General features: G+C 45.6%; 2 protein-coding genes across 4 annotated transcripts; both read left to right on the top strand.

The window, feature by feature from the left end:
* Positions 1–1800: 1800 nt before the first annotated feature.
* Positions 1801–7804, top strand: znf366 (zinc finger protein 366). Of its 3 annotated transcripts, XM_076149457.1 has the most exons (8): positions 2002–2215; positions 3427–4473; positions 4570–4737; positions 4830–4980; positions 5204–5395; positions 6427–6601; positions 6687–7082; positions 7188–7804. In XM_076149457.1, the coding sequence occupies exons 1-8, from the start codon at positions 2199–2201 to the stop codon at positions 7424–7426; spliced, it is 2385 nt and encodes a 794-aa protein (XP_076005572.1). In that variant the 5' UTR covers positions 2002–2198; the 3' UTR covers positions 7427–7804. The 3 variants fall into 3 exon arrangements, with proteins under 3 accessions (XP_076005571.1, XP_076005572.1, XP_076005570.1); XM_076149456.1 differs by lacking the exon at positions 2002–2215 and adding an exon at positions 1801–1969 and having other exon boundaries at positions 6687–7804; XM_076149455.1 differs by having other exon boundaries at positions 2004–2215; positions 6687–7804.
* A 3243-nt stretch (positions 7805–11047) lies between these two features.
* mrps27 (mitochondrial ribosomal protein S27) lies at positions 11048–15358 on the top strand. The gene is made up of 11 exons (XM_076149320.1): positions 11048–11141; positions 11355–11432; positions 11837–11907; positions 12005–12063; positions 12425–12539; positions 12738–12816; positions 12926–13041; positions 13187–13289; positions 13402–13544; positions 14453–14629; positions 15036–15358. The coding sequence occupies exons 1-11, from the start codon at positions 11048–11050 to the stop codon at positions 15285–15287; spliced, it is 1287 nt and encodes a 428-aa protein (XP_076005435.1). The 3' UTR covers positions 15288–15358.
* Positions 15359–17705: the final 2347 nt, after the last annotated feature.

Genomic DNA, 17705 nt, shown 5'->3' on the forward strand with positions numbered 1-17705 from the left:
ATTTGCTGGTATCTTTGGTGAAGAGGTGGAATAACAGAGAGAAAGCTGCTTTCAAAGGAGCCCAAGCCCAGCTGAAGGAGCCCAAGCCCAGCTGAAGGAGCCCAAGCCCAGCTGAAGGAGCCCAAGCCGAGCTGAAGGAGCCCAAGCCCAGCTGAAGGAGCCTCGTCTGTTCTGAGGCCTTTTGAGACGCCGTCATACTCTGAAGTATCGTCTGAGTATCGTCATACTTCAGAATTTGTAGTAGAGTAGATGTTTGTACACAAAAACAATCATGACAAAACACACCTACCACACACACACACACACACACACTTTCACCTGAGACATCCTACACACTCACACCTTGTTCCCAGCCTTACTAATAAAGTCCTTAATTCCTTATAGTCATTGATACACACATTGTCCGGGTCTTAGGTTAATTTGTCTTAGGAGCTAATTAACACAGCTAATGACGGCCCACAGCCCATTACAGGAGGCAGCACAGATTCAATGATATGAGCTCAATTATTGCTGCTCCCTCCGGGTCTATGAAGCGCCACATCATCTCTATTAAACACAGAGCTGACGACGTCTTTGTCCACTAAGTTCTGTACCAAATATCACGCAGACTATAACACTCTGCTGAAAACCATTGATTCATGTTTTCACAGACACTAATCACACAACAGCCTACAGACTAATAAGGAAAGTAAGATCAAATACTACAAGCTGTTGTAAAGGAGCACTGGAGTATCACACACAAACACAAACACAAACACAAACATAAACATCCTTTGGGCAATGAGCCACTCTCGCCCCCTAGTGGCACTGGGGCCACAGTTCATTCTTCTATTTATTCATATTTTTAGATCTGTTTTCATCTGTCACTCTTAACAGGTGGTGAACAAAACAACAGGAATACTTTATGATTAAATGCAAATCCAACATGAGAACAACACAAACACTATCATGCAGACAAACAACAACACACCACTTCATTCTCTCCTCTCTCTCTCTCTCTATCACAACCTATGATGCGATTTGTACTAGCCTACATTGCTGTTTGACATCATCCTGTAAGAACTGTAAGATCTGTATGTACCCTATGACATCATTGCAACTTGTACTCTACCTCAGGGTCTATGTATAAAGTTTTAACAACAACAGTAGTAATAATACAACCTTCCCTCCTTCTCTCTATCTCTCTCTCTCCTCTTTCCCCTCTTTCTACATAAAAAATGATCTCCAAAATATCCTACACCTGTATGCGCAATGTCATGTACAGTGTTTGCTTTAATAAAAACAAGTTGGAAAAAACAACACACAACTTCACTAATGTGCTGTTTCTTGCAGGGCTGCATTCGATTGTGCGGGTGAATCCCTGAATACATTTACATCTGTGCAATGCCTTCAGACTTGTCACCTTTCCTTTCGTATTAAAACGAATTTAAACAGTTTAATGTGGTTAAAATGTGAGGTGTAACTAAAGTGGTACATTCGTTGGATATCTTTGTGCTGCACAAAGAGAGCAGAATAGATTTTCTCCACACACACACACCCAGAAAGATCATCTGCCATCATTGTTTGACACTTTAATTAATGTTAAACATTGCTTTCCTCCAATGTTTTCTTGTGAAACACATTATCTTGACACCCCTGTTTCTTCCAAAAGCAGAGTAAATCAAAATTTCATAGAGAAATGGAGATGTCTATCTAGTGTTTCCTTATTTTTCTGCAGGAAGGCACTCGGCTTGTTGACTTCCTCTCCCCTCCCTTCCTTCCTTCTCTCCGAAGGTACTCATCTGAAAAATGAGAACAAAGTGATTGTTCCTGTTCTCTTTCTTAAGTCACTTCAAATGCTATCCACAGGCAGGCGGCTCATTGTCAGGAGGGCTGCACCTAGAACAGCAGAGAGAACACACACAGGTACAGGTACAACAGCAGCTGCAGCACTTCAGCCACAGCATCGCAGAAAACACACACTTGACTGGTAAGTTCAATACACAGATCTCGCTCTGTCTCTCTCTCTCTGACACACACACACACAGCATTGACTGGCATATGGGCTAGGAGGGGCTTGGCTTTTGTGCTTGTGTGTTAATGGGCAGGGGTTTTTGCACAGAGAGATCGGGGAGAAGTGAAGCGATTAAAGAACAGAAAAATGTTGCAACTGAGAAGGAAAAGATGTGCAACTGAAACTTTAAATACTTAATGGAAAAATGGAAGAATATCTCAGGTAAAGTTAAGCATAAAGTCTGTGACATGGATTGTTTGCATACCTCTACTTTCTTTATATCAATAAAGTGCTTATCTGAGGTATATACTTTTATATTTGCTTCTTTTTGGTTCAGCTGAAGAAGTTTGAAGAGTTGAATTTTCAAGCACAGATCAGCTCCGTTTGTTTTGTTTATTGTGCGTTCCAAACTGTGTGTGTGTGTACGTTTGAACTATTTATTGAATGTTTTTTTGTCTCTTATGTCATATTCTTAGAAGCTGCTTTACCCTGCTCATGATGATGTCACTGTAGTATTAGTACAAAAGGGTTAAATGTCACTGTAATCTGTGAATCTTGCAGTTGAATTGTTCCTGCCTTCATCTAACCACTACTATCTTCATCATCCTCTCCATGCTCTCTCATGCAGGTCAACTAATTTATTATTTCTTCCCATAACTGTCATTTGAACATATCTGACTTTAAACCTGAATTGTAGCTGCAGGAACAACGGATGGAGCCGTATAAGGATAATATTAAAGTGCAATAAAGTAGAATTAGTAAAGCGGGCTGGTATAGATATCAGCAGGTTCTCACTGATAATACACACATCTATTTAAAGTGGTGGTATAGATATGAACAACAGCGCAGACATGCAGAAGTGAGACAGTTCCTCTCAGACAGACAAGAGTATCAGAGTATCAGAGTATCTCTAGACATCAGCTCTGTCTCTCCCTTATCTTCTTTGCAGTGCAGCAGAGATGTGATTCATAACTCTTGACAGCTTAACGACGCCGTGTTCATGCTCATCATATATTCAGCAGGTGTTTAACTGAGTGCAGACAATAGGTGGGACATACACACTCACACATACATGCTGCTGCAAATGAATCATCATCACCTCAGTGAGGGTGAAAAGGGGAAGTTCCCCCTCAGCTATCAGTGCGAAAAAGATGAACAGAGCAAGAGAAATAGATGGAGAAGCGAAAAGTGAGCGGGAGGTAGAGGTGAACGGCTGGCAGATAACTTCCTAATTTCAGGAGAGGGGGAGATGTGTGAGAAAGGAAGAAGTGAAAGGTTTCAGGTTGAACAGTGAAAGGTGGGAAACTGTCAAACACCAAAACAAAAGCCACGCTTATAGATTGTACTTCCTCCAAACGACGGGTCCAGTATTGTGTCAGGATAAACAGAGACCTATGACATTTTAACTGACTGACATCTCTATTTAAACCCAGACAGAAGATGGAAACAGACGGAGTGACTTTCTCCCCGGCGAGCTCTCCTCCTCTGCTGCAAACATCTCAGCCCAGCTTCTACCTGAATCCCTCTCCTCTCTATGTGAAGGCCACACACTTCTCCCCTCCCAGGTACCCTCACATATCCCCCTCCTCAGACCCCTACAGCGCCTTAGGCCTGCCTGCTTTCTTCCCCATGCTGAGCCCCGGTGCTGTTCATTACATCCAGAAGGAAGGATCCCAAAAACGCAAAAGGACTCCTCTGAAAATGGAACCGGGCGGAGGTGAATCTCCTGAGCCGGCGGCAGCCGAGGCAGAGGAGGGCAGAGGTAGGAGGACGGTGGACCTCTCCTATGTCCCCTTCTCCCTCCCGCCTCGACCCGCTCCCTCCCCGTCACCGAAGCCCCTCCCAGGTATGATCGACCTGAACAGGCTGCAGCTTCATCACAAGTCTCTGTCCAGGTGCGGCCCTCACCCGGGTATGAACGCAGCCGTGCAGGTGAAACAGGAGCCTCTAAGCCCCTCCCCTGTATGGCCTCCTTCTCCTCTCCTCCTCCACCCTCCGTACTTCCCCCCTCTGCACCACAGCCTGCTGCCATACCCGTTCTTCATGCCCCGGCCTGTCCTGCACCTCTCCCCCGGGCCCTTCTACCCCAGAGAGGACCTCAGAGCCGGTCAGCGACGCCGCGATGGCGCTCCTCGAAGTGGGGCGACCAGCGCCGAAAAGCTGGGGGTGAACGTCCACGTGGATGAGAGCTACTACGTGGATGTGGGAGGCGACCAGAAGAGATGGAAGTGTCGCATGTGTGAGAAGTCCTACACCTCCAAATACAACCTGGTCACACACATCCTGGGGCACAACGGCATTAAGCCACACGGGTGCCACCTGTGTGGGAAGCTGTTCAAGCAGCTCAGCCACCTGCACACACACCTGCTCACACACCGGGGGATGAGACCCCACAAGTGCAAGGTGTGCCACAAGGCTTTCACCCAGACCAGTCACCTGAAGAGGCACATGATGCAGCACAGTGACGTGAAGCCGTACAGGTAAGAGCCAGAACAGGAAGTGTATCTGAGCTTTGTTTTCCTGCTCTGTTCTCGTCATCATCGCTCTCTCTCTCACACACACACACACCCCTCCAGCTGCAGCGTGTGCGGACGAGGATTCGCCTACCCCAGCGAGCTTAAAGCCCACGAGCTGAAGCACGAGAAAGGCCAAGAGAACGTGTGTGTGGAGTGCGGGCTGGACTTCCCCACGCTGGCTCAGCTGAAGAGGCACCTGACTGTGCACCGTGGGCCGACACTGTACAGGTGAGCAGGGCCACATACCTGTCTACAGCATTACAGGGGTGTAGTTGGTTGCAGGACAGTGGAACATGTGTGTGTCTGTGTGTGTCCTGCAGGTGTGCCGAGTGTCAGAAGACTTTCCAGTACCCGAGTCAGCTGCAGAACCACATGATGAAACACAAAGACATCCGGCCGTACATCTGCAGCGAGTGTGGGATGGAGTTCATCCAGTCGCACCACCTGAAGCAGCACACACTCACACACAAAGTAGGTTTGATGACTTTGTTGTTCTTTGACAGAGATTGAAAGCAAATAGCAAGCAATAGAAATGATTTTGCAGATAGATTTTGAGGATCTGGCCCCCGTCAGGTTCAGCCGTCTGTTGTTGAGCAATGCAGCACATTTATCTGCTTTAAACTGAGTGAATAAGTGGCCAAACGTCTGTCGGACGCATTTTCTCACGCAGCTACTTCCACATTGTCTCCCTCAGGGTGTGAAAGAGCACAAGTGTCGCATCTGCGGCCGTGAGTTCACCCTGTTGGCCAACATGAAGCGTCACGTCCTCATCCACACCAACATCAGGGCCTACCAGTGCCACATGTGCTTCAAGAGCTTCGTCCAAAAGCAGACACTCAAGGCCCACATGATCGTCCACTCTGACATCAAACCTTACAAATGCAAGGTGAGTCCTTTATGAACGCCGGATTTGAGCTCTTGCATGCAAAAGGAAAGCTCTCAGATTGTGGATCGTTCCATTCAGGGACCGGTTCAGACCCGCCATGTTTACAGGTGGCTGCAATTAAAGGCTTTGCTCCTTCTGGATGTGACCTCGGTGTTTAGTAGCAGAATGGAGACTATGACCAGATACCAGAAAAGCTTTTTTGGCAGCGAGAGCCTCCTCGTCCATAGGAAGGATATCGCCGCACAAACTGCCTCTCTAACAATGGCCCCCCCTCCCCGCCCCCCCCCCCCCCCCCCAGCCTCCCCGGAGAACAGGGCCCCGCAAATAGATTTCATCTCGCTTTCTCTGCTGCTGGAGGGAGCTTCCTGTTTTCTCACGGTCCTCTTGGACAGTTTACAGTCCCTCTCTCCTCCTGAAGGAAAGGACCACCCTAATAAAAAAGAATGCAGAGGAAGGACAGCGCAGGAGTTGCCCTTCCCTGTTCTCCTCCAGGCCCCGTCTGCATGTTGCTTCCTCTCTCTCGCTCTCTCTCTCTCACTGACACGCACACACACACATTAGAGAGAGGGAGGGAGAGAGAGAGGGGGTAAAAGAGGAAAGAGGAAAAGTGGGAAACAATGATAAAGGGAGAGAGGGTGTGTGCGTGTGTGTGTGTGTGTCTATGTATATCCGAATGTGAATGCCTGCACATTCATTCATGATTATGTCGCTCTGCAGCTCTGCACGCTTTGAGAAAATAACCACCTGACAAAACATTTGATTTGGCAGAGAGCAGAGTTTAGTAGATGGATGATGTCGCCCTATTGTCTCGTGTCCTAAAATAGCTTTTTACCGCACCGAGGGATTTCAAGGAATCATTCCGAGATATTCTTATTTGGTATACAAGCTCTCCCTCCTTATTCCATTCTGTTGAGCTCTGCATTCATCTCCTCTAATGAAATTCTAGTCACAGATTACGGGTTGATGAGTCACTTTAGTTAAGGATGACTCATGATTGTATTTACGTCTGTGTTCTTCTCTCTGTGTTCAAGCTTTGTGGGAAGGAATTCAACAGGATGCATAACCTAATGGGCCACATGCATCTGCACTCAGACAGCAAACCCTTCAAGTGTCTCTACTGTCCCAGCAAGTTCACCCTGAAGGGAAACCTCACCAGACACATGAAGGTCAAACACGGGGTCATGGACAGAGGGCTGGACGAGAGACGTAAGGACGCCGGGCAACGCAGCAAAACAAGTCAGGAACGTAAACACTTATTGTTTTGTTGTAATGCTTGTGTCTCTCATCGCAGTGTTTAGGCGAAGAGGACGATTCTGTCTGTCCGCTCCAATGGGCTTCTTGAGGCGTTTCAGCCAAGAGGAGCCCTTTGACCTTTCCCAGAAGCCCCCGGGCCTTCCCAGCCTCCGCCTGTCCCAGTCTGACGGCGAGAGTGTCCCAGGGAGCTCGTGTCAGGAGGAGGAGGATGAGGAGAGCTTGTACAGACGGAGCCAGTACAGCCCCGAGGTGGACCAACACGAGGCGGCGGGTGAAGACCGGTACAGTCCAGCTCTGGAGGAGGGACGGCCAGAAGAGACAGGGAAGAGGAAACACCAGCGTAAGTCACATGATCAGACGCACCTCCGCCGGGAGCGAAGATACGAGAGCGAGGCGGCGGCGGCAGAGGGGCGAGGGTCTCCAAGTCCTACAGGTAACCAGGTGATGCCACAGCAGCTGTATGAGTCTGACTCAGAGGCAGGCGAGCAGATGTTTGAGACGGGACACAGACAGATGTATGCTTACGACTATGATTCAGAACTGGGAGACGACGTTCCGCACCCAGAGTCAGACGAGCCTGAGGCAGACAAAGAGGAGCTGGGAGACTTTCCTGAGGAGAAGAAAAGAAGCAGGTTACAACCAGGTGAGATGCTGCAACGCTCGCCTGACCCCCGGGGTGAAGAAGAAGAAGAAGAAGATGAATATAAAGAAGAAGAAGAAGAAGAAGAAATAGATAAGGGACAAGAGGTTAGGGAGAATGAGAGGGAAGAGGAATGAGGAGAAGATGCAGGATTGAGGAATGCCGACCATGTTTTGACAGGGAAATGCAGAGGAAGTGAAGGAGACACTCCCTCAGAGAGAGAGAGAGAGAGAGAGAGAGAGAGAGAGAGAGAGAGAGAGAGAGAGAGAGAGAGAGAGAGAGAGAGAGAGAGAGAGAGAGAGAGAGAGAGAGAGAGAGAGAGAGAGAGAGAGAGAGAGAGAGAGAGAACCTCTCTGATTGTAATGTTACAAAATGGACGCCACAGCTTATTATAGTACATTAGAACAACATAGCACATTATAGAACAGAGCAGAGAAAGTCAGCAGAGTGTAAAGCTGTGATGCAAACAGGAAATAAATTTAGAATGCAAGAACTTACTGTATATAAAATGTAAATGATTTCAAAATAAAAGTATTTAATAATTTCCCTTTTTATGAATGATTGTGTAACTGAAGCTTCTGTTTGTGTGATTACAGATTAGTTCAGTGTCCTTTTGCTTTCAGAATTGTGAATCTGTGGTATTCAAATCAGATATTTGCTTTTGATTACGTCATCTTTGTTTTTGTTTGTATGACTTTGTATCGGAGTAACTGTTAAAGTGTAAATATGGGAAAGCTTGAGTGATTAAGTGAAATAAACTGTGACTGTATCATCTGTCATCTTTTTACAGAAACAGTTCAAAAGTGAGTGTGAGTGTGTGTGTGTGTGTGTGTGTGTGTGTGTGTGTGAGTGAGTGAGTGTGGTCACCTGAATCTGACTACTAAATAATGCATGTGATTGCCGTGAATTGCATGCAACATGACAAGAATAAGGTATCTTAATCTTAAAGACACAGGGCTACACATGCAGAGCTACACAGAGCTGCACAGAGCTACACAGATTTGCAGAGTCTCCAGCTTCCTTATCAAACCACCATCATATCCATTTGAAGATTACAAACCCAGATATTTCACTTTATTCTTGGCTACCTGACACACTTTACCAAAACCAGAGCAGTGATTGCTGTGCGTTTGACAAAGCCTGCCATTCTCCCTGTGCTTCTCTTTCAAAGCAGAGGAAGAGGAAGAGAAAACACCTTCTCTCTTTTAGCTTGTGATCAAACAGCTGTGACGGACACAGTGGGTGTCCCAGACAAAGGCTTCCATATGTCTGTATCACTCCAGATAAAGCATTGTCTCCCCGCTGAAAGCTCCAGAGCTGCTGCAGTGAAGGCAACCAACAAAAAGCACAACATAACTTCATCATAACGTCATTATCACAGTGAAATACCTCAAATACATAGAATCGCCACTTTACTAGGAACAGATGCTATCGAACTCTAACTGTTGTATGTTATGGTGCAATGTGTTTTAATTGTTCATTGTCATTCATGCATGTGTGTGTGTGTGTGTGTGTGTGTGTGTGTGTGTGTGTGTGTGTATGTGTGTATGTGTGTAAGACAGAATATTGAAGATCCTCTCCATTGTTTTGAATCCAGTGCAACACCCATTCAGAAAAATGACAATCAAGCTGAATCGACATCTGCAAAGGTTGAACATACCGCCACCAATGCCAAGTGGTCTCACTCTAATAACACGTTGCTTATGGAAAACATCTGATTTTTCTAGACCCATTCTCCTCAGTAAATGTATTTTGAAATGCATTTTGAGCTGAGATGTTTGTAGCCACGTTCCATTCAGCTTCTATCCTTTAATCTCTCAGTGCATCTCAGTCTGATTCAGAGCAAATCACACATATTGATAATCTAGCATGGATTACAACAATTGACAGAAATGTAGACAGTATTGAAGCATGTGTCAGGCCAGTTCAGGTAAACAATATAAACAATGGGGCATTTCTTCTCAAATGAAATGCAGAACAGCAGCTTCTCTATTCCTACCAGGAGAAACGACCACCGTATCCTAGGGTGAAACTGCAAACAGTTTGAGGAAGTTCTCACATCCTCCTCACCTTTCCTTTTCTCACCTACACATTTCAATCCCGACCACAGGTTCTTTACTGTCAAAGGGGAGATCAGAATGTGGAAGTGGGACAGATCCAGAGTCATACTTGCTTGGTGGGTCTACCAGCATGGTGAGCTATGATCTTTCAAAATAAAAGAGAAAACACAGACCCCAGGCTGATGCACACTCATCCCTGTCAGTCATGTGCATGTTTAGTGAAATGAAACTTGACAGAGCAGGTTTCAGACTTCACTCTAGGTGAATGTTTTGATGGGAAAATGTGAGGGGAGAAAAGGTGTAAGGCTGACAAACGCTTTTTATAACCCAGGCGAGAGGGAGTGAGGGGAAGTTCTGTTAGAATTTCTGTGAGAACATAGCTTCAGAATTAGAAATAAGAATAAATACAAATCTAGAGGTGCATTATTATTTCATTATTGGAACCAACAACAAACGTCTTAATTGTGAATTCTTTAATTATATTCCTTCAAAACAAGATCTTCAAAACAAACCCCATCCATCCATCCAACCTCTAAACCCGTCTATCCTGTTCAGGGGGCTAGAACCTTTCCTGATGGTTGTTGGAGAAAAGGCCAGAGCAGATATATTATGTTACTTTATCACTTGTTTAGACCCACCAAGCAAATTTAGCCCAGGAGAATGATTCTTTATTTTTACTTTTCTGAATTACATTAGTTAAAAAAAAATCCAAATTAATCTTATAGCCAATATTCTAAATCTTCGTAAATCACCCGTAAATCACATTTACAGGTCAGAGAAGTAAAATCTGGTGATGATATTGATGATGAGGTAAACATAGTGTTGGTAATTTTGTAGTTGTTACTGCTGGAAAAAAGGACGACATGACTGATCACCCAAAGCTCTTACTCTGGAGTATAAATCGATGTCATCATTTATTCTGTAGTTTTGTGTCAGTTTCTATTTACCCAGCGCCTAATATCCTATATAAGACAAAGGATCCCATTAATTAGCACGTTGTTGTGAATAGAATACAATGTTGGATTCAATCCTAATCTATTAATTTGTGTGTTTCCTCAGTTGTGCGAGTGCTTCCTGAGTTCTCTTCAGTGTAACACAGGTAAGGACTTCCTGTTTTGCAGGTCAGTGAGAAAACTAAAGGGTATTAAAATTCTTCCAGGTTTTGTTGAACAACAACACAGACTCAACCCGTCACCTCCTCCGAGTCCAGGCCAGAGATCATGCAGGGGATTATAGGGCCGTCCTGTCATGGGACACACAAACACAACAAACAACTAACAACCTGTATGTCATATGAAAGTAAACCAGTGTAGCTTCAACTATGTATTTACCCCAAATGTGGAAAGACTATGTATACAATCAGTCAATTAATCAGTCAATCACGCGATACACTTTCAAATGCTCCTGTGATTCGGTTTCACTAACGCATGGAAACATTTCTGCCACACCGCCTCGGCCTCGTTCTCACGTAAACAGCGCTCTCTACTGTTACTACTAAATACCTGCCATCCAATGCAGCCTATCCTCCCTCATTTCTTTGATAAGCCCTTTCGTGGCGGTTTTGTAATTTAATCAAATTACAAAATGTTGTGAAATATTTTTTTCTATGCATTTGAATAATGACAACAAAGCGTGATATTTTATTTACGCTTGTTTCGAGAAAACTCCAGGAACTCCAGAAACCCCCCGCTCCAGGAAATGCAATGGTACGGTCCTAAAATGGCAGCCTCCGTGTTGAAGCGCTGTGTGACTGCAGCTGTCAAAGTTAAAGGCTCATCGCCCACTTTTGCAGGTAGATTTCAACATTTGACAACAACGCCTTTGTAGTTTGGTTTATATTTACACCTCGATCCCTTCGGTCCGTTGTGTGTGTTTGGGAATAACTTAAATATCCCCCTTTCACGTGTCTGTAGGATGCTAAGCTAAGTCAGCTAGATAGCAACACAGTCAGTAAAGCCTATAAACTGTCTGTTAACCTTCAGTGTTTGTTTATTTGTGTTTGCAGCGAGACGATGGCTGCTGTCCTCCGCCTACTCCGACACCAAGCTGTGGGAGTCCAGAGAGAAGGAGCCTCAGAACCTGGGTACCACAGCTAATGCTATCAGTGCTAACACTCTCACTAATGCAGTAATAAGACCTGCGTGCATTATTATCATTATTATTATGATGTCATTTATTCTAGTCTTTCTGCCTGCTTGATGTTGGATCATAAATAAGTGCGAAGCATCTCAGAGCTTCCGATTCTAGGATCAGAACTTATCAATTAACCTTGAGACGAGGAGCTACACGTTCTGTAGTTCATCTACTCAACACAAGGGGGCATTGTTTCACCACAACATGACAGAGCTCTGATGATTCACTTTCCTGTGATAGATTAGAGCTGAAACACGTTAGGATGCGGATACAAACTAAACAAATCATATTAATAATAATCATATCTTGTCGCAGAGGTTTTTAAAGATTAATATTCTTGTTTTTGTCTTTTAGCTTTGCTGGCCAACTTTATGGACAGAACGTACGAGAACAACCTCCCTGTCAGCTCTCTGGTGATGTCACGGGTGAGCTGCAGATCAATACGACCGCAGCAGAGACTGATCACAATCTTATCAATACGTTTGATAAATCTGCAATCATTATTTTCTTTTTGCCTTTCAGTTTGTCGACAACATATCATCTCGAGTGGAAGTAGATCAAGCGGAGTATTACCTTTATAAGTGAGGACACACACACACACACACACACACACGTGCACACACACGCATACACACACTCAAAGAGGAAACACACTCATCAGGTTTCCTCTTTGTTGTGCTGTAGCGTCTTTGTTTGTCTTGGCAGACTTTGTGTTTACGTCGTTTCGTTTACGTTCGGTCGCTTCTCTTCTGTTCTGTGAAACTCCGGATCTTTCCTGTTTACTGGAATCAACGAGCTTTAGTCACTTTATTCCCATCTCACCCCGTCTGTTTACGTCCAGCTTTGCCTTTGTGAGACTTCACTTTCCCATCATTCCACATTTCGTTTAAAAAATAGGAGATTTGATGGGAACTGTTGTGCTTTCTGTTTTGTTGCTTCCAGGTTTCGTCACAGTCCAAACTGTTGGTACCTGAGAGTTTGGACAGTTCACAGCTGGATCAGGAAGTGTCTGAAGTACGAAGCCAGAGAGAAAGCTCTCTACACGCTGAAGAACAAGGTGGGGAACATCTCACACACACACACACACATCTACATTCTGCTGATAGTTTAAACAAGACTTTGAGGATGTCCAATTAAACGTGTGTGTGTGTGTGTGTGTGTGTGTGTGTGTGTGTGTGTGTGTGTGTGTGTGTGTGTGTGTGTGTGTGTGTGTGTGTGTGTGTGTGTGTGTGTGTGTGTGTGTGTGTGTGTGTAGGTTCAGTATGGAATATTCCCAGATGACTTCACGTTTAACCTGCTCCTAGATTCTTACATTAAGGATGGAGACTTTAAAAGTAAGAGACGTCTTCCAACACGACTGACCGAACGTCTTGTGTATGAGGTAACTAGGTCACATGTGTTTGTGTGTGAAATGAGAGTTGTGTCTTTGTGGTGCGTGTGCAGGTGCCTTCTCTGTGGTGGAGGAGGTGATGCTTCAGGAGGCCTTCGACCGTCCCTCCACCCTGATCCTGTCTCTCTACGTGATGGGCAGTTACCTAGCAACCAGGCCACAACTCACTGTGAGGGAATATTCAGGGGCATCACTGGAAATGTGTCTGATCTGTGGGAAATCTCATGAAATCCATTAAATATTTGTCTGTCTCCTGTGTGTGTCCTCTGTGTGTCCTGTGTCTGTCTCCTGTGTGTCCTCTGTGTGTCCTCCAGGAGTCTGAGCAGCGAGCGTTGGGCGCCTCCCTGCTCCTCTCTGGACTGAAACAAGACGGCACACTGGGCCTCAGTGCTCAGCTCATGGGGAACGCTCTCTTAGGTGTGTGTGTCTCTCTAACTCTCCCTGCGTCCATGTTTGATTCTATCCAGTGCTGCCTGTGGTGCTCACCCCCTTCTCCTCCCCCTCTTCCTCCCTCTCCCTCCCCGTGCAGGGAAGCTGGAGCTGTCAAAGGGCATCCATGCTGTGTTCAGAGGGATGCCTCTCATGTGGACGTACGGGTATCTGGACCGAGCTCTGGATGTCATGGACAGAGTGGCTGCTGCTCCGGCTGACGTCAAGCTGTCTAAAGACTCAGTAAGGACGGGACAGATTCAAGAGACAGACACCACAGATACACACGTGAAGTAGAAATAAGAAGAGAGACATTGTTGTCTGTGTGTTTGGGCTCTTAGAGTCCTGAGTTTATCATTGGGTTGCCAGGTCTGCATCATTTGTTACAAGCTGAAAAGAAACAACGTTTGAATGATGTGACTTTCAACAGAATTCCACAAAGCTCCCACAATTTTACAGGCACGCACGCGCGCACGCGCACGCACGCGCGCGCACGCAGAGGCAGACCAGCGTTACTTTCCAGGTTGGAATTAAGATACAAACACGTCACAGAACACACTTGCTACCATTTGTGTTATTTGTGCGTACGTGCAGTCACCCACCCACCCACCCACCCACACACACACACACACACACACACACACACACACACACACACACACACACACACACACACACACACACACACACACACACACACACACACACACACACACACACACACACGTCTGATCCGGCCTCTGCTGTCTGGTCCAATAGCTCAGCTCCGTCCACATGTAATGAGATTTGCTGAGCCTGGAGCCGAGCCTGTGGACGCCTGAGAGAACCACGGCAACAACCGGTGTCAGTCAGCTGCACGTAATGAATGTTGGCGGTGCAGGTGACACCTCAGGACACAGGAATTATTACAGCCTGCATCAGAGCGCCGCTGCCTCAGGCCAGCGCTGATATTAACTCTGCTTCAGATTTAAGGCAAACGCTCTATAAGTGTCCAGGCTCATCTTCTTCTTCTCTCTATATATATAGAGACTTCCTGCTGCTTACAGACGGGAATATTTTAATGAAAGCAGTTTAATATCCAGCAACTGAGCTGAACTTTGATGACCCTGGTCTCAGTTTGTCTTCCCGTCTCGTCCCTCTCTCTTCTCCAGCTGGACCTCCTGAGCGACGCCCTGCAGGATCTGTCCTCCACCTCCGACAGCGACTCCTCCGGGGGAGAGGAGTCGGGGGGAGAGGAGGAAGAGAAGGATAAGAGGAAGTTGGACGCGGTGGATGAGGAGGACGCCGCCGAGCGAGCAAAGCTGCCTCAGTACGCCAGCAGGTTCAAGGTGAGGGCTGAAGGCGTCACTTCATCTGGACACAAGTCTCACATCTCTTCAGTTTGATTTCATTCTGTCTGGAGACGAACACAAACAAGCTGTTACTCAAGAAGTGAACAAATGTGTGGATAAGCATCACTGAATAAACCTGTATGTAAATTACAATCACCCCAATTAGATGTTTCCCCTAAATCCCTGATAGCCAGTAGTTTGCCTGGACGTGAGATGAAACCCTGATATGTCAGATTGAAGTCTTTGGGGAAGATCTTGGTCGTGTTGAAATTGACTGGATCTGTGATCATTAGTCTGCGTGGAGCCAAACAATGGCAGCAGCCGTTTACATGGAGCGATGAGGTCACTTCTCCTTACTCCCCCTCCCTCTCTCCTCCTCCTCCTCCTCCTCTTCCTCCTGCAGGAGCTGAGGATCCAGCTAGAGTCTGAGGGGAAAGTGGACGCCGCCTCCTTCCACGCCTTGGTGTCGACCCTGGCTCAGCAGAATCTGCCCGCCGCCGAACAATCCGACCTGCAGCAGTACGAGAGCAGCGTGCCGGAGTGGGAGACGGAGAGGAAGTACCTCATCCAGAGGGAGAAGGAGGCCAAGGCCGAGGCGGAGAAGGAGAGAGAGGAGCGGTTAGCTGCAAGGGCTGCAGCGGCGGCACAGCAGTGATGCTTCATCAGCGCATCAGGAGATCGCTGTGTCACAATCTGTTCCTCTGTTTGTATATACCAGCTCGTTTGTGCTTATGTGAAAATGAATTGTAGACAAATAAAAACATTTGTGTAAACTAACTGTAGTGTTCATTATTCTCTCTTCTTGATGTGAAGCGTCACTGGCACAACTGGAACGCTCTCTTAGGTGTGTGTGTGTGTTACTGGCATCACTGGAGCGTCACACTTCTCTGCAAACGAGCACAAACTGTGTGAAGCCAGATTGTGGAATGAGCTCATGTAAGCAGAAAGAGAAGAAAGCTGGGAAAGATCTCAGCATCGCATCCTCCCACTTCCTTTTCCTCTGCCTGCAGTTGTTTGTATGTGTGTGTGTAGTGTGTGTATGTGATGTGTGTGTGTGTGTGTGTGTGTGTGTGTTTTCTCACACGGGATAAAGGATTATTGCTGATACAATCTGTAGTAAAATTGGATTGGATTTGAATATGGATTTATGTGTTTATGACCTGAAGTTCTTCTGTGGAATCGCGCGGCCCTGAAAACATTTCAGTGTTTGAATCATCACCACCTCTAAGTATCAACATGAAGGTGCAGCATCAGCGTTATGCACCAGGAGCAACGACACAGATGAGTTAGAATCTGTTACTCTGCACGGAGAGATAAACAGATGTTTGGACACAAACGCTGCTGTGGTGAACGACGCGATGTGTTCCTGCCACATCACACTGCAGCTATTCAGCATTCAGACCAGGAATACTGGGAAACATCAGAATACACACACACACACACACACACACACACACGGCTGACTGAAAAACAACAACCAGCCTGACGCACACTTATTCTGCTCTCAATATGCTTACACACATCCTCAAATAACAAATATTATCCAATGATACTAAACATTATATTAACATATATTTCCAATAGTGCGGCTTGCTTGATAACAAAAGAATTTAAATAATGCTTCATTGTGTCAAATGTCGATGTTTTCACTTAGATAATTTTCCTCTGGTGGCCTTTTGTTATCATCCCCATTGTTGTCATAGCTACATTAATGACATAATTGATCAGGTAGAGCTCAGCATACAGCTATAGACACTTTAATGTGTGATAACTGCAGAGAAGTGCAGAGTTATCTCCTCCGTCTCCTGGCAATGAAGGATCTCAGCTTTGCTCCACAGGCCGAGCAGACTTACAGTGTGAAGCTCATCTCCCAATGATAAAGAGTGTAAATGGTTTAAACAGTGAATTTCACTATAGCTCTAATGAAAGGGTTAAAAGGTGCCACCCTCAGCTTCTTCTTCAGTGTGTTTCACCTCCATGAGCTCCAGGCAGAATCAGTGATTTAAAAGTAACAGGAGTGTTTGCAGGTCAGTCAGGTGAGATGTTCGGAGAAAACATCAGGAAGTTGAGCGTCCACATCAGTGCTTATCTGACGCTCGCACCCTTTTAAGTGTTCTGAAAGGCCTGTGCGTACGTGTGTGTGTGTGTGTGTGTGTGTGTGTGCGTGTGTGTGTGTGTGTGTTCTTAGTGAGGGGACAGAGATGCAGAGGCCCGGCGAGGTGACGACTGAGTCATGGTTTATTTGAGAGGATGTAAATATGACAAACTCAGCAGGGGAGCAGACGTGCATTAGACATGACAGCAACTGAGCTGAACCTGGATGGAGACCAGCTGCTACTGCACCAGGGACATGGAGCTGTAGATTAGGTTTGTGTTGTGAACATTCTGTGTGTTCTACTAATGCATTAATGCTCATGTTGGTTGATCTTTAACTATATACAGAACATTTGATCTCAACGTGGTTATACAGGGAGAGGAATGGAATCTGATTGTTTGGCATATTCTTTCCTATAATATACTTTCATATAAGTTAAACAGGATTCTTTTCTGTATGTTAGAGTGTTATGGGAGGTGGCAGCGTCTCAGATTACAGGAGGAGACGCTGCTGTCGTGTTGCTCTTGGCTCTCTCTGCATCTCTAGAGAAACGTATTTATCAATCTTTCATCCTTCATCAAGATCAGCGGCTTCATATTTAACATTTTAAAGAGACAAGTGAAAACAAATAATGTTTAATTTGTTTGTGCATTAGTTAAAGATCATGCATAGATTTTATGAGTGCTGACTGCAGTTTGCTCCGATATTAAAGAAAAATAAATAAAGCAGACATAATTAGAAATGAGATTTTGTTTGCTGTCTGATTTATTTGCCTGTTATTTTGTCATCCTAACCTTTTCCTGCTATCACCTTGCAGAAACAATTTCAATTACATTTCTGATTATTTCTCCCTTTTAGTTTCAGTAAGCTGCATTCTTGACGGGGAAACAATCTCACTACATTTGACATGTTTGTTGATTTATGAGCCAGAGTGGAACTGAGTGGGACGGAGGTGTGTTGTGTGTCTCTGCACCCAGC

This window comes from Genypterus blacodes, unplaced genomic scaffold (genome assembly GCF_046128005.1).
Source record: "Genypterus blacodes isolate CSIRO-AG114 ecotype Tasmania unplaced genomic scaffold, CSIRO-AGI_Gbla_v1 ptg000045l_1, whole genome shotgun sequence".
NCBI lineage: Eukaryota > Metazoa > Chordata > Actinopteri > Ophidiiformes > Ophidiidae > Genypterus > Genypterus blacodes.

What these genes read in the sequence shown, in the direction of transcription:
- znf366 (XM_076149455.1), top strand. An exon ending in CGTGGGCCGACACTGTACAG is followed by an intron (nt 4,738 to 4,829) that starts GTGAGCAGGGCC and finishes TGTGTCCTGCAG; the next exon opens with GTGTGCCGAGTGTCAGAAGA. An exon ending in AGCACACACTCACACACAAA is followed by an intron (nt 4,981 to 5,203) that starts GTAGGTTTGATG and finishes TGTCTCCCTCAG; the next exon opens with GGTGTGAAAGAGCACAAGTG.
- mrps27 (XM_076149320.1), top strand. Translation starts at nt 11,048, where the DNA reads ATGCAATGGTACGGTCCTAAAATGGCAGCCTCCGTGTTGAAGCGCTGT. An exon ending in CAACCAGGCCACAACTCACT is followed by an intron (nt 13,042 to 13,186) that starts GTGAGGGAATAT and finishes TGTGTCCTCCAG; the next exon opens with GAGTCTGAGCAGCGAGCGTT. An exon ending in CATGGGGAACGCTCTCTTAG is followed by an intron (nt 13,290 to 13,401) that starts GTGTGTGTGTCT and finishes CTCCCCGTGCAG; the next exon opens with GGAAGCTGGAGCTGTCAAAG.